Raw genomic sequence first — 22,835 nt, 5'->3', positions numbered from 1 at the left:
TATTCACTGTATTTTGCAGACAGAGTTACAGACTCTCTCCCAGACCACAGACTCATAATACAAGTCAGAGCTTTATGAAAATAGAAAAAAAGTTGTGTTTTCAAAATTGGAGTTCAAGTTATTTTTACTTCCAATAGTGTTAACATGCTACAGGTCATCAACAAGATTTTTTTTTTTTTAATTTTCATTGTAAGTGGGCTAAAACAGTTAATTAAAAGTAGTCTAACATAAATGCTGTAATTTGATTATTTTAATAAACATGTAACTTGGATTTGACGCTGGCGTGACCACAGTGCACACGTCTGCTGTCGCTCACAGTGGTCCAAGGGACGCTCAGGGAGTTTGTGTGTTCGCTCAGACACATGAAACATTAGAGGGAACATTGGCAGTGACTGGCAGGGAAAAGGGGAATGATAAGACTTATTGTAAATATAAGCTTTTTCATGAGTGGAAATCCACTGTGACTGTGAGCTGCTGCTACAGCCTCCAGATTAGCCAGCAGCTCATCCTGCTCAACATTTTCTCACCAACTTTAATGGAAGTGTGATGTTTTCAGCTGGAGTGATGGTCAGGGTGGCCTCCCTCTCCTCTTCTACTCCTCTTCCTCTTTCATTTGTAAAGCCACTTCTGCTGCTTTCATTCATTTGGAAGTCCTGTAGCTGAGTTTGGGAGAGACTAACAGCCTCGGCAGAAGAGGGGAGAAAGGCTGTAACACCACCACTTTACTCTGTTCTACCTGTCACATCATTTTATCAGGAAACATATATGCTCATGTTTTTACTATGTTTGTCTTGAAGATGTAAGAAGATCACATGGTGCTTTTTATTATTGTGTTGGTTTGTTTCCTGTCTCTTGGATGGAGCCCAGCTGTGCGTGGCCCCTGGGCCTGTGGTCAGAGTGTGTGCTGGATAATCCAGCCCAGGATGAGGCCAAACTGACATGGGATGAAATAGGGCTGGGCGATATGACCCAAAATTCATATCTCGATATTTTTTAGCTGGGTGGCGATATAAGATATATATCTCAATTTTTTTTTTTTTAAGCCATAAGTTAAGAACAAAAAGAGAGTTCTTAGTCACACTGTGTCCCAGATGTCACACGGGCACTTTTATTTACATACAGCGTAGATATTACTCAAAAATAAATTATCAGCATTTATTAAATAATCATGGTCCATAAATAAAAGAAAACAATGTTGTTTTTGTGCATAACAAAAAGCTCACAATTGTGCAGTCAAAATGTAAACTAATAGACGCTGAGCATAATAACAAAGAGACAGATTTCACAGCTGCACCACGTCTCTGAACAGGTGCCATTTGTGGTCCTTATACACACACAGTACGTATCACTCCGCGAGGCTCCTCCTCTGTAGCCGTAATCCTCCGACAATCCATCAAGTGGTGCAGCTCCGTAGCTTAGCAAAGTCATGTTAAAACATTTTTTGACAGATTGCTGAGCGCTGTGTACCACATAAAATCGGTTCGCGGTCAGTAAGCACAACCAGAATTCATACATAAGGCGCACTGTCGATTTTTGATAAAAGGAAAGGATTTTAGGCCGTGCAGCCCCTCTGGGCTGCATGTCGTTAGTGCGGTTAGCTCGCTAACACGTTGACGCCATCCAGCCCCACGCACGGTAACTCGCCAACGGAGATTTTCCGCTTTCATCTTGTCATTGCCTGCAGGTGAAGCTATGGGGGAGGCGAGGCCGAGTAACATTGCGTAGAGACAAAAGTGGACGAAAGAGAGGCAAACCTGCGGCTCCACAAGTATAATTATAACGTAACATAGACTATATCGATATAAACGATATTGTCACATCTTATATCTCGTATGAAAATATATCGATATTTTTAAAAAACTCGATATATCGCCCAGTCCTAGGATGAAATGTCTGTCACATAATTGAGCTTAGTGTACTTTCATTTCTGCACAATTTAAAAACAACCAAAACTTGTTTCTGTCTTTTCTATGTTATACTGTAGACTTTCTTTTATACTGTGTCCAAAAGGAGCAGCTTTTACTTTGAAGGGGAGCCATCTCTGTTTCCTCTTCAGGTTGGATGATGGAAGCAAATTAGTGTGTGATGTTCTTTCAGTGTTGCACTTTGTAGACGCTCCCTGAGCACTGGTCTCACAGCCAGCTGCACATAGAGACCAGTGTTGTTAGTCCAGGTCAGAAGATGACTTGTTGGAATGAAAATGAGCTTGTAGTTTTTCTGCTTTAATAATGTGACTGGAAAAATGGTGTTGGACTTGGACTTTGTCCATTTCTTTCACATTTCACCTTTAAAAGTGAAGCCTTGTGGTTCCTGGAAGGAAAAACACGACTTTTTCATGTTTTTATGATAAATGTACGACTTTAATGTGAAACATTCAGAGTTTTTTCTCTTGCTGTGTTTGTTTGAAGCTGCTTCCTGTTGGCTTCAGCTGTTTGGAGTTTCCATTTTCTAAACTTCTACCTGAGTAAGCCTGTGTCACTTTTGACTCTTAAGCGGCTAGTTGTTCAAATGAATAACACCAATACTGTGCTTGACATTCTTCCATCTTGTTTAGCAAAGGACTGTTTTGATGTAATCGGACCTAGTATCCCATTTCTTATGAACTTTTCCTTGCTCTCAGACTGTGTTCCTTCGGCCTTTAAGCATGCTGTAGTCCACCCGATTCTTAAAAAAAGAAACTTTGACTGTTATGACCTTTCAAACTACAGACCGATCTCTAAGCTTTCGTTCTTGTCCAAGATCCTGGAGAGACTAGTTCTCTCCTAGCTCCAGGCGTACTTTGACACGAACAATATTGCTGAGAAATTTCAATCTGCCTTTAAGCACTGAAACAGCGTTGGTTAGAGTTCTTAATGATATTCTTGTAATCACTGATACTGGACGCTCTATGGTCCTAGTTTTACTGGACCTCTCTTCGGCCTTTGATATGGTGGACCATAACATTTTATTACTAAGACTTGAGCACACTGTGGGTATTAGAGGCACTGCCCTCGACTGGTTTAAATCATATCTCGCTGATAGATCCTTATCAGTTAACTTAGGCACCTTCTCCTCTTCCTCTGCACCAGTCTGTTGTGGTGTGCCTCAAGGATCAGCTCTAGGCCCTATTCTCTTCTCATTGTATTTGCTCCCTCTAGGCGCAATCTTTGAAAAATACAATATCGCCTTCCACTGTTATGCCGATGACATACAGATCTATTTTGAACTTACTGACGACCTTGCTGTGTCCCTGCACTACTTTCAAGAATGCATGCGGGAGGTCAAAGAATGGTTCCTGAGTAATTCCCTCGTTTTAAATGATAAGAAGACTGAGATTGTGGTGTTCAACAGTAAAATCCCTCGTGCCCAACTCTGTGCTGCCCTGGGTTCCTTTGCTAGCTCTTCCTGTGACTAAGTCAGTAACTTGGGTGTACTGCTGCATAGCTCGCTCAAACTCGATAAGCAAGTGTCTGCTGTAGTGAGATCTAGCTTCCACCAACTGCGCCTTATCGCTAAGGCTAGGCACTATGTTCTGCATGAGGACCTGGAGAAGCTTATTCACGCTTTTGTGACCTCCAGGTTGGATTATTGTAACTCCTTGTACTACGGTCTTCCCTCTTCTCTTCTTCTTAGACTGCAAACAGTCCAATATCCAGCAGCCCGCCTCTTGACTGGTACCAGGAAATTTTGCCATATTACTCCTGTTCTAGCTAGCTTCCATTGGCTGCCCATAAAGTACCATATTCAATTTAAAAGATTACTCCTTACATTCAAAACTATTAATAAATTAGCGCCAAGTTATCTTAGTGAACTTCTCAAATCACATACTCCTGCTAGAACACTCAGATCTGCCACTCAACTACTTCTGACCCAACCCAGATCCCGGCTGAAGTCCCGGGGTGACCGTGCGTTTGCTCTGGTTGCCTCTCGACCGCCGCGCATCTGATTTCATTGCGCTGTTCAAATCACGACTAAAAACCCACTTATTCAATCTTGCCTTTCCCTCTAGTTAATATTTCTTTTATGATTTTATATCATGCACTTTTATGCTCATTTAAATTCTTGTTTGTTCTGTACCTGTTGCTTTGCTATGTGTCAGTGACAGCTACCTGCTTGCATACTTAGTACTTGCTTTGGTCCTATTTCTATTATCCTCCTCCTATTCTCTATCTTACTTGTTAAGCACCTTGGCATACCCTTGGTTTTTAAGTGTGCTTTAAAAATAAAGTTTATTATTATTATTATTATTATTATTATTATTACATTCTGAACCTTCTTCAGCTCTGAACAGATGATGAAACACTGAATGATTTCAAGCTCACACTTTGTCTAATAAACTTACATCTTTCATTCTTCATACAGATTGTTTGGCTGTGGTTTGTCAGAGATCAGCTGTGATTATCTGGCAGCAGTGCTGAAGTCCAACCCCTCGTATCCCAGAGTGCTGGACCTGAGTGTAGACTGGAACAACCTGCAGGATTCAGGAGTGAAGCAGCTGTGTGTTCTTCTGGAGAATCCACGATGTCGATTTGAAACTCTGAGGTCAGTCACATGTTTTAGTTGTGCTGAGATGAATATGATGTGAAAGTTGTGCTGACACTGTGGATCAGTAGGCCCACACACCTCTATACAGGAAGTCTGGTTCTACTCTTTGTAGAACTTCTGATCCCTGATCCTCTGAGTCTGACTCAGTAGATAATGCAGAGTTCTGAGCTGATGTGGGTGAGAGGACTCAGGCAGCCTGACAGAGTTGATGTCCAGGTCTTCCCTGCTTGTCCTGATATACATAAACATGAGTATCCTTGCAGGTCAGATCTCATCAGTCACACCTGTTAGTGCAGCTCTCCTCTAGATTGTACTGCTTGTTAAACTAGGATGATTTTAGGAGCCTGGACCGCAGATCTAAGGGAAGTCATGACTTGGAAAGACTAAACCAACCTATTATAGGTGTTCGGACTAACACAGATTAATACTCAGATTTACACCTTTATTGTCTCTCAAAGGGTTGAAAAGTGAATGTGCACAGAGAGGTTGGTGGTGAGATGGGCACTTCCAGCACTGTAGATGTGATCCAGCTCAGTGTTCATGGAAATAATCCGGAGAGCAGGATTCCTTGATGAATGTCACATCTTCTTAAAGTTATAATCCACAGGGAAAACTGTGAAACTGTCGATCTGATATCTACTCAACCAATCAGGTGTTTACATGCCCTTCACTGGTCTCCAGCCCCACCTTATTATCAGTTTCTCTCTTTTACATCTGAATTATCTTCACTTCACATTTCAGTCAGTTCAGATTTCATTAGCACGTTCACTTTAGCATAATCCATTTTAATCCAAACACCTTTCTCTTTAAACTCTGTTTGTCAGTCACAGTATATCCAGTACAATCCTCTTTTTCAATGAGTCACACACATTCAGAGATCAGAGTGTCCTGTGTGTGCTCTCATTCACTCACACTCACTCTCATATGGCTGAAGTCTGTTTGTACACAGGCTAATCTGGGACTCTCCACCATTTGACCCTAGAAATAAAGAAGCTTCTTGGATGAGAGGTGAAAGGTGAAACGTCTTCAAGAAACTTTAAGAAGTCCAGATGCCTTTTTTTCTAAGCTCTTTAGATGACTGCGAACCTTCACAGAAACCTCATCAGTGGGACTCTCAGAGCTACCAGCCCTTTGCTACAATCACAAAGCTCTTCATTGAAATCAATGATATCAAAGCTGGAATTAAATGAGTCCAAGTCTTCTGCTGATTCAGCATCACATTCATCTGTTGTCCTTGCTCTGCATCCCCACCATGGACTTCATTCCTTTCCAAGCCAGCCTTGAGTGTCCTTTATCCAACTTATGCTCTGCTTTACTTTTAGACCTGATTTTAGCTGCTTTATCTCTCTTTTGACAAGTTTCTGTGCCTCCATCTTTTTCTTCTCTCCCTCATAACAAGACAGCTTCTTTACTAATCCAGGGCTGATTTTGGGGGAAAATAGTTCCTGTTTTCAAAGTAATCCCCATTTTTCCCAGAATGAAATGTAAGTAGAAATAAATGATCTAAGTGAGAACATGAGCCTTTAAAAAGGCTCTTCTGAGGCTGCTGCCAGTGGTCAAAGCCTCCAACAAAGCTCTGTAAGTACATATGTGATCATAGCTTTAGCTTTTAAATGTTTATTCTAGTTAACACAGATCAGGTGGAACAACTCAAATAAAATATCAAAAATATTAAGTGGTCATCGGTACTCAGTTTGTTCAATACTGAATACAATGGAGCACAAATTGTCCACGTTTCTGAAATATTTCTGGGTGTAACTGTCACCAAAGTGCAATTTAGACCTGGCCTGTGGTTGTTATCTAAGTGATAATCATCAATTCTACTAAAACAAATACAAAATAAAGAAATTTGACACATTCTGTTGATATCAAAAGCACACTGAACAATTCAGTGTTGTTTTACTGCTGTTCTCTCTTCACTTCTTCTCCTCTGATTCTCTCCACATGTTGCTCTGCATCAGTGCTCAGTTTCCTGACAAAACAAGATGAAATATTGCTAAATATAATAGTATCTCATTACACTTCAACATAAGTGTTTTATTTTTGTAATTGTTTATCTGTTATTTTTCAGACTGAGTCACTGTGACCTGTCAGAGAGAAGCTGTGAAGCTCTGGCCTCAGGTCTCAGCTCTCAGACCTCTAATCTGAGACAGCTGGACCTGAGTAACAGTAACCTGAAGGATTCAGGCGTGAAGCTTCTGTCTGAAGGACTGAAGAGTCCACACTGTACACTGGAAACTCTCAGGTGAGATCAAGCATTTTTCTTTCATCAACTGACAGAATTAGCAGATTAATAATAAGGCAGTCCTCTAATAAGAGGAGAAGTGGAGGTGTTTTGAAGGGCAACATACTGTTATGTTAACAAGACAGGAAGTAGTTCCTGGGAACTGCTTCCTTTGTTATTGTCTAAGTAGAAACATGATGGTGAAACAGTGATGAGTTTGCAGAGGTGGATCCACAGCACACAACACAACAATGCTGTTGCGTGCTGAAAGCAGACTTCTCACAGATTCTGAAGCTGCAGGTTTCATCACTGTCCAACCAAAATTCACTGAACCAGCAGTAAATGAACGTCCAAAACGACGCTTCATGTTTAAAAAACAGATGATCAGGGGGATTTGTGTTTACATCTTTTTTGTGTGATCTGTTCACCTGCTGTTTCAGCTGTTTGGTGGTTGTTGAGATGGTTTTGTGAACTTTTAGCTGAGATCCTGACGTTTCTGTAGATACCACACATGTCTAATTACTTTGTACAGCATGAACGGCCATAACGAGGTTTTTAACAGTAAGAAAAGTTGTAAAACTTCAGAAAATATAGTTAAAAGTCCAAAACCTTCCACGTCTGGTGGCTTGTGGTAAGGAGCAGATCAAACGAGTAAAGAATTACGTTATAATTATAAATGGCTTCAACAGCACATTCAGGTCTGTGAGACTCATTCAGACACTGAGCTGTGGCTCTGTGCTACATGCACATAGTTCTGCATCTCTGCCATTCAGACACACTTTATATATAGTTTATTTTATGTAGTGTTCAATACTGAACTGTACATTTAGTCTTTGTAAAGGCAGCAAGTTTTATTCAGTGTTTTCATAAAAGCCTTATTTTTATCCATTTACTGCTATTAGGAAGAACACGTGAGGTTTAAGACCTGGACCAGTTTGAAACCTTTTGTCCTCCACAATGGAAAATGGGTGGAAATAAAAATGGGTCTCACTTTAGCCAGCTCCTAATTTTATCAGTTCTACTCTCAGCGTCTCCTGTATATCTCCTGTATAAATGTTGCACTCAGCTTTGTGGTCTCCAATATCACTGAAATGCAGCCAGATGCTGCTCATTTTGCCTTTTCACTCTTTCCTGACACACTTGCATTTCAGTACAGCTCCCATTTCTCTGTGTACTGGTCTCTACCACTACCCTTGCTGTCTATGGGACATTTCCGTCCTCTTTCACATAATGGTATGATCCCAGTCTGTCTCTTAAAGTGTTTGGCCACATGGTTTGCTCATCAGAATAACATCTCAGCCGTGCTCACATTGATTATCAGCAAGCCTGAAAATTCATCAATATTTGACATATGAAATTATCTCAAGGGCTGGATTTGGCCCACGGGCCATATGTTTGACACCCCTGGTTTACACAGTTTGGTATTCAATGTACAAGTGAGCTAGCTCTCAGCTAACTAGCAGACAAGCTAACTGCTGGGACTGCGTCTTTCTAACAAGAGCGTCAGACACTCAGACTGGTTTCCTTTGTGGATGATGATGTGTTCTCACACTGATCCTTCATGCTGATGCTGCCATCCACCCACTGCTCCTGGATTCATCATCTCCATCAGCCCTCACAATACTCCACCTTCTTCAGCTTCATGTTCAGCAGCCTGGATGGACAGTAATTCTTTCCATGGGTTATGGTGGGACATTGAGAGCTGAAGTCAAACAGCAGTGAGAATGAAAGACTGATTCATTTCTATTTAGTCTTGTGATGTGCAGCTTTGTTCAGAGCATTAAGGCCCAGCAAAGATCACTGAGGTCATAGAGTCCTGATGAAACCTGTGTGCTTATAGAAACTGAGACCAGATGAACCAGAATAGAAGGACATTAAAATGAAGTGTCAGCTACACAAAGGCAAAGCTATTCAGTTGTTGCTGTGAGTTATTTAAATGGAGGATGGAGTCAGACTTTAAGCTGCTGGACTCAGTCACTATATCCTGTTGTCCTCATAGAACCTGGACACACAGACTCACCTGTGACACAGTGACACACAGTGTGGGCTACACACACATTAGAAAGTGGATCAATCACACTTGTGCAATCATTTGTTGTGCTGGGAAACCATGAACACTTTGAATCACATTAATGGCTTTGTTACAGCAACATTCAATCATGAGTTCAAAAGTAGTGCATTGTGTACTTATTTTAATAGTACTGCAGTATGAGAAGTGCAACATTCAGTGTGCAGAAACAGATCAGGTGCTTTCTAACAGCAGTGTTCCCTTTAACACAGCAGCAGTTCAAATATTTCTGTCAGTCTGAGCTGAAACATGAATCTAATCAAATATCAAATCAAAGTTCTTTGCCTCTGCCAGGACGTTAACATTTGATCTAGTTTTTTACAAAGTTCCCTCAGCGTCCAGAGCCACCAACATACCTTTGATCAACAGTGAACATTTATAAATGTGTGTTTGCAGAACAGGAAGCAGCAGAACTATTGTTCTGTTATCAGGCAGCAGCACAAACGCTCATCAGCTCATTTACTGTGCAGGACTTTGAGTGTGTGAAGTGTGTGTTTGTGCTGGATTTCCTTTGGAGAATCTCAGTCAGAAACCAGACAAAGAAAAACTCTTTCAACAGTCCAGGTTGAGTTGACAACATGAACTGCATTTATCTTCCTCTGACTGACATGTTCTTCCTCCTCTGCACCGAGCCAGCTGCTAAGACTCACAAGCTCATTGACATTTTCTGTCATGATTGCGGCTGTGTGCAGGCAGGATGAGGACCCAAACGCAAGCTCACGGAGGCAGGAATGAACTCAAAATTCACAGCTTTATTGCTGGAGAGCAGAACCATACAAATTAAACCGGGAAACTATACCGTAACACACAGAGAAACACACAGCCATGGATGAGGGAGAACACGACACCGAACTGAGGGAGACGCAGACATAAATACACCGAGGATTAATGAGGGAAGTGGGAACACACGGGGAACACAGGTGACACTGATAATCATAACAAGACACGGCAGGAGTAAATGCAACACTGACGGGAGACTGTCAAAGTAAATCAGGAAGTACACAGAGGTTCAGACAGGAGGAGAGAGAGCACGGGGAGAACACAGACATAACATGGAATAAAACACAAGGAGAGAGGCTCACAGATACACAAAGGGTAAGGGTCACAAGGGGAAAACAAATAAGGAACAACGTAACAGAGCAACCCAGGAAGCATGGCCTAAATAAGGAACAAAATACAAAAATACATGAAAACTAAGAATACTGGGCCAACATGGCCCAGGACCATGACATTTTCTGATGATAAAGAAACTCTCTTCTTCTGTACAATATGAGCAGCAACAGAGAAGAAGCTTTCACAGGTACAGATGTTGCAGCTGTGGCCAAGTACATGTGCTGCATGTTGGAGCAGCACTCTAATGGACAGGCCTCTGTACTGATGGTGGGCTCTGCTCTGTATCCACCACACTGTTCTCAGCTGAGTCTTCCTCCTGTTCACACTCTGATGAAGCACCAACAGGGCCAACTTCTTCTCTGGTGGCTCGGATGTTGTTGCTTCCACAGGTTTCCCTCCAACAACCCTCTGTTCCTGCAGTGAGTTCAGTAAGATCTGGGTAAACACTTGAGCTCCTTGAATCTGGCTCCAGCAGCAGTTTTCACATATACAATGTTGGCATTTTGCTTGCGTGTCTCCAGGTCTGTTCTGAATGTAGACTTGAATTTGACCACGTAGGCGGGGTCATCATCTGAGCTCTCCATCACCTGAGAGAGATGACAAAACACAGAATCACAGAGCATGAAACCAACGTTTCTCCTCCCAGAAGTTCAGTCACAGACCTGCAACAGAAACAAGAGTCAAAGATTCAAATGACGCAGAGCTTTCATTTACTTATATCCACAAACATGTCCTCTACATATTCATGCTGTATTTACACACACATACAGAGGCTGTTTGTCTCTCTCACACAGACAGGACACTGAGAAATACATCATGTTAAATATACCTGCAGGCTTCCAGCTGTGCACTTTGTCCCTGTCAGCTGTGATTGCCATGGCAACCTTGGTGTTGTGCGCGATGCAGGGACGTGTTCAAAGGCAGACGTCTGGCAGCAGCATCATATTTGATGCACTATCTGTACTGAGTGTGCTGACTGTATTTCAAATGTCCCACTGCTCTGCAACATGAATCACATGTTCTGCACGTTTCTGTAACTCCCAGGTAACCATGGTTACCCAGCCACGCCCAGTAGTCTCCAGAGAGACCAACAGCTGGTTCATGTTGTAACGCCGTGGCTTTCGTAGTCTCTCCTTTTTCTACAGCTCATGTGTTCTTCTTGTGATGCTGCGTCTTGAGGCTCATACATGCCGTCATTTGTTGATCCTAAGAACGTTCCTCAGACCGACTTCTTCAACAACAGATAACTTTAGTTGTATCAACACTGCCTCCTGGAACAGTTTAAAATGAACATGTCAAAGATCTGTACCTGTCTCCATGTTTCTGTCCCCGCCCCTTTCTTTCTGTCCCGGGTCATGTGAGCGCTGCAGTAGTATTAGGCCCACCCTCAATGCTCCCATTGGCTGAGACGCATAATGACGCCCATTTCAAGCCAGCACTGATCAACATCCCTCCTGTGACCCATGGCTTTTATATTCAGAGCCAGTGAGCACTTTCACAATAATCATGATTTTAAAAACTGTGATTAAAATAATTGCTGACGTTAATCAGTTAATGAGTTAACGAGATAATAACAGGTTAAGTTGCCCTAATAATTAGACTTTGGTGACAAACTGATGTGATCTCCATGTTTCCTTTGTTGGACTGTGGGCGAGTGTCAGAGCTGAATGTACTGAGTAACATGTAGAGTTTAAACATGTGTCAGTTCCAGTTTTAGAGCTCTAAAGTGCAGCTATCATGTTAGGAATATGTTAGGAATAGACAGGAACACTGAGCACACTGAGGTCAAATCTTTATTTTACCACTCGCTGCATTCTTGATGTTCATGAATTCAGCAGCTTCATGATTGTCTGCAGCATTAATCTCATATTTCCATTAAAAGTGTTGAATTTGACTGTTTGATGTTCTTTATGATCTCTGGCACCAGTTCATCTGTAGGCTGAGCTCAGTCCATCCAGTTAGTGAAATGATGTTTAAAGGTCTCCTTGTTCTGTGAGCGTGCACAGATCCTGAAGCAGAAAGCCTGGGTTACAGAGAAATGATCATCACTGTGATGATGCTCATCATCTCTGACTGGGATTTGAGGTTTTGTCAAAGCAGCAAAGAAAGCCTGGCTATGTTGGACTGGGTGTGGCAGCAGCTCCCAGTTTGAGTTCAGGAGACAGACACCCTCTCTACTTTGAAGATCAGCTTCAAACTTTCCTTTTTGATAAAGCTTATAGTTCGAGCTGGATCAGGTGACCCTGAACCATCCCTTAGTTATGCTGCTGTAGGCTCAGGCTGTTGGTGGACTTCCCATGATGCTCTGCTTTCTTCTCCCCTCTTTTCACTCCTGATGCTTTTATATGTCACTACTGCGTGTCCTTAACTTTTGTCTTCTCTCTCCTTAGTTTGTGTTTTGTTCTTGTCTCTCTGAGCTCTCTCTTCTCTTTCTCCTCACCCTGCAACCAGTCATGGTAGATGCTCCTCCTGGAGCCTGTTTTCACTGGGAGGATCTTTGTGTCAAAGGGAGTTCTTCTTCCCACCATCACCAAGTGCTGCTCACAGTGGATTGTCTGATGTTTAGGGCTTTCTCTCTAATATTGGAGGCTGTTACCTTACACTGTTTAACAGCTTCAGATGACTGTTGTTGTCTGTTGGATATTGTCACTTATAAATAAAGTTACATTGAATGGATGTAAATGGATAGATGCTATTGTGACAAAGAGAAAACGGTTGTTGACAGATAGATTGTTGTTTTGTGTGTCTGCAGTCTGTCAGGCTGTCTGATCACAGAGGAAGGCTTTACTTCTCTGGCCTCAGCTCTGAGCTCCAACCCCTCCCATCTGAGAGAGCTGGACCTGAGCTACAATCATCCAGGTGACTCAGGAATGAAGCTGCTTTCGGCTGGACTGAAGGATCCAGGCTGGAGACTGGACACTCTCAGGTATGGAGAGAAAATCTAATAGAGGAGGAAGAGCTGGAAACATTTCCTGTGTCTTTCACTCACTTCCTGTTTGTTTCCTGCAGATGACACATGAACAATCACACATGCAGGAATATTTTCAGGGACAGACACACTAGTCTAGCTGGATAGTACGTGGATATTTATGTAGGGGTCTCCAAGGAGTCTGTTTGCAGGAACATTTAGGTCACAGGTGTACCTGAGATAGATACCAGTGTACCTAATAAAGTGTCAGCTAACATTTGGAAATGGAAGCTTAAATAATGACAAACTGTACATTCACAGCTGAATTCACAATAAATTTGTTCTCAAGTGCACATTTTTCTGTTATTGTTCTCAAACAACAGAATGAGAATGAAATATTGATTCTAACAGGGCCCATAAACAGCATTAGCTTAGCAGCATTAGGTTATCAGAGTTTCCATCATGGTCACACAAATCCTTAGCAGAGAAAAGTGGCCTTCTTAGCAATAGCTGCTCAAGTTGTATAAAGCAAGGGAAAACAGTATTAGCATTAGCTGCTAATGGCAGCTTACTTAGCATAAACTCTTCACATCTTTATAATGCAAGGGAAAGAAGTCACTCATGGAAGCTTATTTAGCATTAACGTCTCACATCATTATAACACAAGAGAAAAGGGTATTAGCGTTAGCTACTAATGCTTATTCACCTCAAATTAGCTTTAGCTGCTAATGGTAGCCTACTTCGCATTAACTCCTCACTAATATAATGCTAATTCACATCAAATTAGCATTAGCTGCTCATATTGTTATAAGGAAAGAGAAAAAGGTATTAGCATTAGCTGCTAATAATTATTCACCCCTAATTAGAATAAGCCGCTAAAAGCAGCCTACTTAGCATTAACTCCTCACATCGTTGTTACCCAACGGAAAAGACTATCAGTATTTGCTACTATCATTTTTAATAAGTAAGAGAAAACAGTGTTAGCATTATTGAATAATGCTAATTCACACTAAATTAGCATTAGCTATTTACAACAGCGTATTTAGAATTAGCCGCTCACATTGTTAAAAAGTAAGGGAAAACAGTATTAGCATTAGCACATAATGCTAATTCACGTCAAAGTAGCATTGGTTAATAATGGCAGCCTACTTAGCATTAACTGCTCACTAATATAATGCTAATTCACATCAAATTAGCATTAGCTGCTCACATTGTTAAAAGGGAAGGGAAAAAAATATTAGCATTAGCTGCCAATAATTATTCACCTAATTAGAGTTAGCCCCTAATTCAAGGTTCAAGGTTCTTTATTTGTCACATGCATAGTTATACAAGTATAACACACAGCGAAATGTAGCCTGACACTCTCCTCGACATGTGCAAAAATTGGGGGGGGGGGGTAGAGGAAGAACATTATATATATATATATATAGTATATACATTGGGTGAATGTGCAGTAGTAGTAGTAGTAGCAAGCAGGTGAATTCTGTACATTAATATGAATAGACATCTGACTATTTTACAGGATAGACAATATAAACATATAGGAATTGGGAATGTACATTGTGCCTTGGTTTAGAGTGTCTGGAAGAGAGTCCTGTCTCAGTCAATTATAGATGATGTGAGAGGGCGGGTGTGTGTGTTCAGGGCCCGGATGGCTTGGGGATAGAAGCTTCTCTTGAGTCTCTCTGTCCTTGCCCGGATGATGCGGAACCTTCTACCAGATTGCAGAAGTTGGAACAGTTTGTTGCCAGGATGGGATGGGTCCTTCAGTATCTGCGCTGCTCTAGTCCGGCATCTCCTGGTGTAGGTGTCCTGAAGCGGGGGGGGGAGCAATCCTGCAGCAGCGTTCTGCTGTACGGATCACTCTCTGGAGAGCTTTTTGGTCCTTCACACAGCTGTTCCCAAACCACGATGTCATGTTCTGTGTGAGGATGCTCTCCACAGCGCCTGTATAGAAAATCCTGAGGATCTTTGGAGAGACCCTGAACTTCCTCAGTTGTCGTAGGTGATACAGGCGCTGCCTAGCCTTTTTGGTCTGGACCTGAATGTGGGCAGCCCATGTCAGGTCTGAGGGGATGTAGACACCAAGATACTTGAAGGACTGCACCCTCTCCACTGGAGCTCCATTGATGATAATGGGATTGTAGTCTCTGTGCTGACCCCTTCTGAAGTCCACCACCAGCTCCTTGGTCTTGCCGACGTTCAGCTGGAGGTGGTTGTCCTGGCACCATGATGCCAGATTCTTCACTTCATCCATGTAGGCCGCCTCATCGTTGTTGGAGATGGCACCCAACACCACTGTGTCGTCAGCAAACTTCACAATGGTGTTGGAGCCATGGGTGGCTACACAGTCTGAAGTGTAGAGGGAGTAGACCAGTGGCGAGAGGACACATCGCTGAGGTGCTCCTGTGTTGATGGTGATCCTGTTAGAGATGCATCTACCCACCCTCACCACCTGAGTTCTGCCAGTGAGGAAGTCCAACACCCATGCACACAGACGGCTGTTAAGTCCCAGATCCCTGAGCTTTGTGAACAGTCTGCAGGGCACTATTGTGTTAAACGCTGAACTGTAATCAACAAACAGCATTCGCACATAGTTACCCTGTTTCTTGTCCATGTGGCTGAGAGTGGTGTGTAGGACGTGGGCAATGTCATCCTCTGTGGATCTGTTGGATCGGTAGGCGAACTGCAGCGGATCTGTGGTGTCTGGGATGGAGGAAGAGATGATGTTTTTCAGCAGCCTCTCAAACACCTTCATTACTACCGAGGTCAGTGCAACTGGCCGGTAATCGTTCAGGGATGAGGGTTTGCTGTTCTTGGGCACAGGGATGATGGTGGATCTTTTGAAGCATGTGGGGACCACAGACTTCGCCAGGGACTCGTTGAAGATGTAAGTGAACACACCTGCTAGCTGGTCAGCACAAGAGCGCAGCAGACGGCCGGTGATGCCGTCTGGCCCCGCCGCTTTCCTTGTGTTCACTCTCCTCAATGCCGCTCGGACATCATGCTCCGCGATGCTGGTCACCGGTCTCTCGCTGATGACGTCACTCTCCTCGGTAGTCAGGCGGTAGATAGCATTAGCCGCCTGGCTAACCTCGAAACGGGCGTAGAACTGATTCAGCTCGTTGGTGAATGCAGAGTCGGCGTTGATCGGCGCAGTGTCCCTGGCTTTGTAGTCCGTAATGGTGCGTAGTCCGTGCCACATACTCCGTGTGTCGCCACACGCTCCCGGTGCCGGCGTTTGGCATCTCTCACCGCGCGCCGCACGCCGTATGACGCCGCTTTGTAGGCGCTCATATCGCCAGTGGCGAGACCCGCGTTGTAGGAGGGGGTCCTGGCGTTTACTGCAGTGCGGATCGATCTGTCCATCCACGGTTTCTGGTTTGGGAATGTGGTGACTCTCGCAGTGGAGATAATCTCCTCCGCTAGCATATTGACGAAGCATACTGCTACTTCCGTAAACTCGTTGATGTCGACTGCACATGCTCTGAACATGTCCCATTCGACGTCGTTGAGTGCGTCCTGTAGCGTAGCTTCTGATTGGGCAGTCCACCGTTTTACCTCCCTCGTGGTCACGTCTTCCCTTCGTATTTTTTGTTTATACTGGGGAATGAGAAAGATGGCGTTGTGGTCAGACTTCCCAAAAGCCGGGTGTGAGACAGCTTTGTAGCCCTGCTTGTATGGCGTGTAGCAGTGATCCAAAATTCAATCCCCTCTCGTTGGACATGAGACATGCTGGTAAAAGTTTGGCATGACTTGTCTGAGGTTCGCTTTATTAAAGTCTCCTGCTACAATGAGGGCTGCGCCCGGGGCCTTGTTTTGAAGCGAGCTCAGCACATCATGTAATTCGGACAAAGCCATACCTGTGTCCGCTTGGGGTGGGATGTAGACCACCGTGGCGATGACCGAGGTGAACTCACGGGGCAGATAGAAAGGGCAGCACTTAATGCTCAGGAACTCCAGATGTGGCGAGCAGCCGCTAGAAAGAGTAGAAATGCTCCTGGCATCACACCACTTTCTGTTTACCATGAAACACACTCCTCCACCTTTGGTTTTGTTCGACTCTGCCGTTCTGTCCGCGCGGAGCACAAAGAATGAATCCGACGGAGTTATGGCACGGTGCGGGTCAGCCATGTCTCCGTGAAGCACAGAATGTTGCAGTCCCTCATGTCACGTTGGAAGGTGACCCTTGCTCTTAGGTCATCGAGCTTGTTCTCCATGGATTGTACATTGGCCCGTAGGATACTGGGCAGTGGTGCGCGATGCGCCTGCTGTTTCAGTCTGTTCCTAATGCCAACGCGTTTCCCCCGGCGCTTCTTTGTTCTGCGCCTAGGATGAGCGGCCCATCCTTTGTTGTTCTCCGCGCCACGTAGAATCTCTGGCAGCCAGGAAGGGTTGGGTTTAAAAGTGTCCAAGATTAGATGTGCAACCTTGGCACCGATGTTTACAAGTGATCCGCTGTCGTATACTATAAGACTAGATGATTTTGGGATGTAAACCAGAGCAAAAAATAAGTAAAAAACAAGAAAAGTGGATAGTCGGAGCGGAGCGGTCAGGAAGGCGTCTGGACGTGGCCGCGCCATCTTGGAAAGTCATGGCAGCCTACTTAGAATTAACTCCTGACATCGTTATAATGCAGGGGAAAAGGGTTACCATTATTGGATAATGCTAATTCACATCAAATTAGCAATAGTTAATAATGGTAGACTTCGTATCATTGGCTGCTGTCAGTCTTACAAAGCAAAGGAAAACAATATGAGCATTAGCTGCTAATGCTTTTTCATCTAAAATTAGAATTAACCACTAATGGCGTCCTATTTAGCATTAACTCTTCACATCGCAGGGGCAACGTTAAAATTGAATGAAAAAAAGTGTTCACATTACCTACTCATATTGTTAAAAAGTAAGAAAAAATATTGTTGGCATTAACGGATAATGCTAATTCACCTCAAATTAGTATTAGCTAATAACGGTAACCTACTTAGCATTAGCTGTTCACATTGTTATAAAGCAAGAAAATATGGTATTAGCATTAGATGCCAATTCCTATTCACCTAAAATTAGCATTAGCCACTAATGGCAGTCTACTTAGCATTAACTCCTCACTAATATAATGCTAATTCACGTCAAATTAGCATTAGCTGCTAGCATCAGCCTACCTAGCACTAGCTGTTCACATTGTTAAAAGGGAAGAGAAAACGATATTAGCATTAGCTGGTAATAATTATTCACCCCTAATTAGAATTAGCCGCTAATGGCAGTATACTTAGCATTGACTCCTCACATTGTTATAATGCAAGGGAAAAGGATTAGCATTATTTAATAATGTTGACCTTGGCCCACTGGAAAAGTTCAGAACTTTGTTTGCTAAAGATTTAGGAGTGTCTCTCGATAGCTCTTTCTCATTTGAGAAACAAATAAATTCAGCTTTTAAAACCAGCTGTAAGGTTTGCTTAGAAATATTTACTCATATATGAGTTTTATAATCGATTGCATAATGATAGAGGTTCGATCCTTAGTAGTCTGTAAAGACTCTGTGTGCCTTCCAGAGTGCTCTGGCATGCACACACACCTTAAGGTCATGAGAGAGGTCGTACCTTCTCTTACTGATTTATGGTATAGGAGGACACCTACTCTGTGTCTGGTTAGTTATAAGAGCCCTTTGTTAGGGGGACCGCTGGACTCTTAGCACCAGCTTTGGGGTCACAGGGTCACATCTGGAACACACACACACACACACACACACACAGACACACACGCACGCACACACACACGCACACACGCACAGACACACACTCTCACACACACACACACACACACACACACACACACACAGACACACACTCTCACACACACACACACACACACACAGACACACACACACTATGCACAGACTGGTACTCTTTGTTCATACCTGTGTAAGACGTCATAATGAACTTGTGCATATTCATGTAAGCTCAATAAAGAGCAGTGTTACGAGGGAGCAGACGAGAGCGACTGAGGTCAAGTGAAGGAACGGCGCTGTCACAGTTCTCTCCCTCATCAATTGTCTGGTTCCAGCGGTGGGTCTGTGCTAGACGACCCATCACCAGCTTTTTCCACTGGTTACCAGTACGTGGTAGAATCCACTTCCAGATCTGGTTGTCTTTAAATCTGTGAATGGATTGGCTCCATCTTATCTCTCTTTAACAAAAGAATCCAAGTGGAGCCCTCAGGTCTGCAGATAAGCAGCTTCTGACCAGAACTAGACGTAAAAACAGAGGTGAGCTTTATCGATGGCTGCAGCCAAACTCTGGAACAGTCGCCCTTCACATCAGGTCGTCACCAACACTGGACATTTTTAAAAGCCGGTTGGAAACACATTTGTACTCTGTAGCTTTCAATCCTGACCAGTCTTTATAGTCATTACTGTGTATGTTTCCTATTTTCTCTCTACTCTGTGCAGCACTTTGGCTCAAGCTGTTTTTAAATGTGCTGATAAATAAATGTAGATTTCTTTGAATAAAACAGTGGAGCCGAGCTTTGAGCTCAGTGTGTAACAGTGTGTGTGTGAGAGCCATGTAATGTCCATGTGTGCATGCTGACTGTGCTGCTCTGACCCCCCTCCTCCTTTCAGGGTGGAGCCTGCTGGAGTCCGATGGTTGAGACCAGGTCTGAGGAAGTGTAAGTGTGTTTTTAATGGGATTCATGAAAACAAAGCAGCACACATTCAACCATCTTCATCATGTCAGGAGTCATCATCAAAGTGTCAATCAATGAACAGATGATGGATCAATAACTGCAGCTGGATTGTGTTTGTTCTCTCCATCAGATTCCTGTCAACTCACAATCGACACAAACACAGTGAACACAAAGCTCCAACTGTCTGACAACAACAGGAAGGTGACACATGTGGAGGAGGTTCAGTCATATCCTGATCATCCAGACAGATTTGATGTTTATCCTCAGCTGCTGTGTAGAAATGGTCTGACTGGTCGCTGTTACTGGGAGGTCGAGTGGAGAGGAAGCGTTTTTATATCAGTGAGTTACAGAAGCATCAGAATGAAAGGAGACAGTGACTGTGTGTTTGGATACAATGATCAGTCCTGGAGTCTGTACTGTGATTATAATGGTCCTCATTCTGTCTGGCACAATAACAGACAAACACCCATCTCCTCCTCCTCCTCCTCCTCCTCCTCTGTCTCTAACAGAGCAGCAGTGTATGTGGACTGTCCTGCTGGCACTCTGTCCTTCTACAGAGTCTCCTCTGACACTCTGATCCACCTCCACACCTTCAACACCACATTCACTCAAACTCTTTATCCTGGGTTTGGGTTTTATTTCTGGTCTCCCGGTGCCTCAGTGTCCCTGTGCTGAGTGGAGTGTAAAGAGTGTCTCCTGTTACAGAAACACTCTGACTGTTGAACAGATAGTTCAGTCTGTACATGTCTGTCTCTTTCACTCACAAACACGTTTTCAGATTCATGGATTCAATCAGTTGATGTTTGAAACTCTTCTAAATGATTCCTTGTAAACTTCTTCCTCTTCAGTCACAAACAAACAGGAAGTGATGTCACATGTGTTCCTGTCCACACAGCAGAATGAGTCTATTGCTGACAGTGATGTACAAACAGAGTGAGCATTTCTGAGGCCCAAAATAAACTGAGTAGTTCACTGAATGAACAATGGACTGTGAGCTCAGTTCCTTCATCATTAGTATGGATTATATATGTATATGTATTATATTAGTATCATATATATCAGGTGCTGCTGCTTTCAGTCATTGTGCAAATGTGCTGTTTGTAAGGTTGTAAAGCTGCAGTCAGCTGAGACTGAAGAAGTCACCTGATCAGTGAGCAAACGTTTCTGAAAACGTCCAGATGAACAGAATCAACCTTTTGGGATCAGCCAGCAATGCAGCATCATTGTTGTTCAGCTTCAGAGGTTTGCAGGAATGAACTGATGACCAGAAACAGCTGCAAAGTCCAAGAAAATACCAGCTGGAGTTCAGCTGCATTTGAAGAAGTCAAAGAAAAGTAAGGATGGCAAAGGGCGACGTTTTCTTCCAAAGAGCTGCAAACATGGTCGACGCCTCATTAGAAGAATCATCTGGACATTTGTGAGGAACTCTAACCAAGAAAGCAACGTCACACAGATCCAACAGACAGTTTCCATGACTGCAAGTGTTGAGTGGAAAAATGCTACATTGCATTATTGCATCCTCTCACCACAGGAGGCGCTGTTGGCACCACTGATTGCTGATCAGCTGTTCTCTGATGATCTGATTGATACTGTGAATAACGGGACTCACTGAACTCTGTGACACAGTGAAGATTACAGAGTTTAACTTCACCCTTTAAGACTGACCACAGAACCAAGTCCGCCAGAGCTTTTGTTATATTTTTACATGCTGTGGAGCCATTTGTGGGAGCATTTCAAGTTGCTATGCATCAATACAACTGTTATAGCCCTAATTTTAATAATATGTATGCATTAAGTCCATAGTAACTACATAAATTGCAAAAAAAACCTCTGCTCATCCATCTCTGTGTGTATCAGGATACATTTGGCTCATAATACACAGAAAAATCAGAGTTATTACCTGTAATAAATGTGAAAGATTCCTGCAGTGATAACCAGGCAGGACTGAAACACATCCAAGCTGTCACCACGGTAACAGCCCCGCCCATCCACAGGTGAGGGGAGGAGCAAAAAGAGGGACTTTGACCATTTTATACTAAAAACACTCAACTAATGTTTCTAATATGAAACAAATAAGCCCACATTAATGTGAGCGTTTATTAAATAATAATAATGATGATTTCCTCCTGATCTCATTTCCACAGCAGAGAAAACTGTGGTGTATATTGAGGTGGAGGGTGTGGTCTGTGGCTCAGGTGTAGAGTGAGGGTGGGGTGCACCACAGCAGCATGCTGGGACTGCTGAGGGTGGAGGAGGGAGTGATGATGACATCAGAGCTGCAGCACAGAGACCAGTGAACACACAGTCTGTTCATCTTTGCATAGATACAATATACAGCACAATATTGAATGACAGACACGCTGTGGGAGCTTCCACAGATACACTGACGTCAGCATCCAGAGTCCTCCTGCTGCTCCCCCCTCAGAGCCCCGTGATCAGCACCAACACATTCAGTTAGATGACAGAGTCCAGCTGCAGCTAGAATCAGCTCCCCTCTGTGAACAACAGCACAGCGTCAGTGTTTCACACTCAGTGAAAGGAGGAAACAGCAGAAGAACACCATGTGTGCTACGTTTCCCAGGACACACTACAAACTGCACAAATACAGAGCAGCACGTGGAAGGACCTGGAGCTGCATTTACAGAGCTGCAGACAGCGTGATGTCCTGTATGGACAGGTGGAAGGAACCAAGTCCTCAGCTGGAACACTCGTGTTTGTCCACAGACAGGAAACACAGCAGGAAACTTCCTCACAGAAGTGCAGCTCATGGATAACACACTTCCTGTCAGTCAGAATGAGGCTGCAGCCAAACACAGAAAGGTGTTTTTGTCCAGATGAGCCCAGAGAAGAAACACGAGTGTTCACAGACATCAGAAGCTCAGAGAGGTGAAACATGAGGTTGGAGTCCTCGTCAGCATCCAGAAGAGCTGCTGTGAAACCCTGAGTACTCATGACAGACTCTGATGGCACAAACACATCATGATTCAAACAGAAAGACAAACATGGAGCTCCTGATCCTCCTGCATGAGAACAAGCTGACATGAGCGCTGTGTCTGAGAGTGTCTCCCTGTCACAGTGACAATAACACAGCTGCTGCTCACAGTCATTAAACTGACCTGAGGTCAGCTGTGCTCCTTACATATGAACCATGTGACCTCACATCAGTGCTGTGGATGACTGTAGTCATAGAAGAGTAGAGCTGTAGCAGGTGGTGTGAGGAGGAGGTGGTGTATTCTAGTTAACGCAGTACTGAAACACTCCAGCAGAGGGCGCTGTTAAGTCCTTATTGTAACACAGTTACTGTGTGCAGTTAGACT

At 43.5% G+C, this 22,835-nt stretch overlaps 1 protein-coding gene across 3 annotated transcripts in view; it reads left to right on the top strand.

Moving 5' to 3' along the window:
• LOC147337049 (protein NLRC3-like) overlaps window positions 1-22,835 on the top strand; it is a 646,813-nt gene that overhangs the window by 552,871 nt on the left and 71,107 nt on the right. For 2 of the 3 annotated variants that reach the window (XM_086287139.1, XM_086287140.1), the window contains exons 8-11: window positions 6,596-6,769; window positions 12,682-12,855; window positions 19,454-19,500; window positions 19,649-20,375. In XM_086287139.1, the coding sequence (XP_086143265.1) occupies window positions 6,596-6,769; window positions 12,682-12,855; window positions 19,454-19,500; window positions 19,649-20,193 (940 nt within the window). In that variant the 3' untranslated portion in view covers window positions 20,194-20,375. Of the gene's footprint in view, window positions 1-4,341; window positions 4,522-6,595; window positions 6,770-12,681; window positions 12,856-19,453; window positions 19,501-19,648; window positions 20,376-22,835 lie in introns of those variants that run through there. The other variant, XM_086287135.1, reaches the window with a different exon arrangement.

Source organism: Aulonocara sp. 'chitande type north' Nkhata Bay, linkage group LG3, assembly GCF_057382095.1.
Source record: "Aulonocara sp. 'chitande type north' Nkhata Bay isolate Kocher_YH1m ecotype deep benthic linkage group LG3, A_spYH_male_GT1.1, whole genome shotgun sequence".
Lineage (NCBI taxonomy): Eukaryota > Metazoa > Chordata > Actinopteri > Cichliformes > Cichlidae > Aulonocara > Aulonocara sp. 'chitande type north' Nkhata Bay.
The sequence above is the reverse complement of the archived record's forward strand: the minus strand, read 5'-3'. Positions and strand labels throughout refer to the sequence as shown.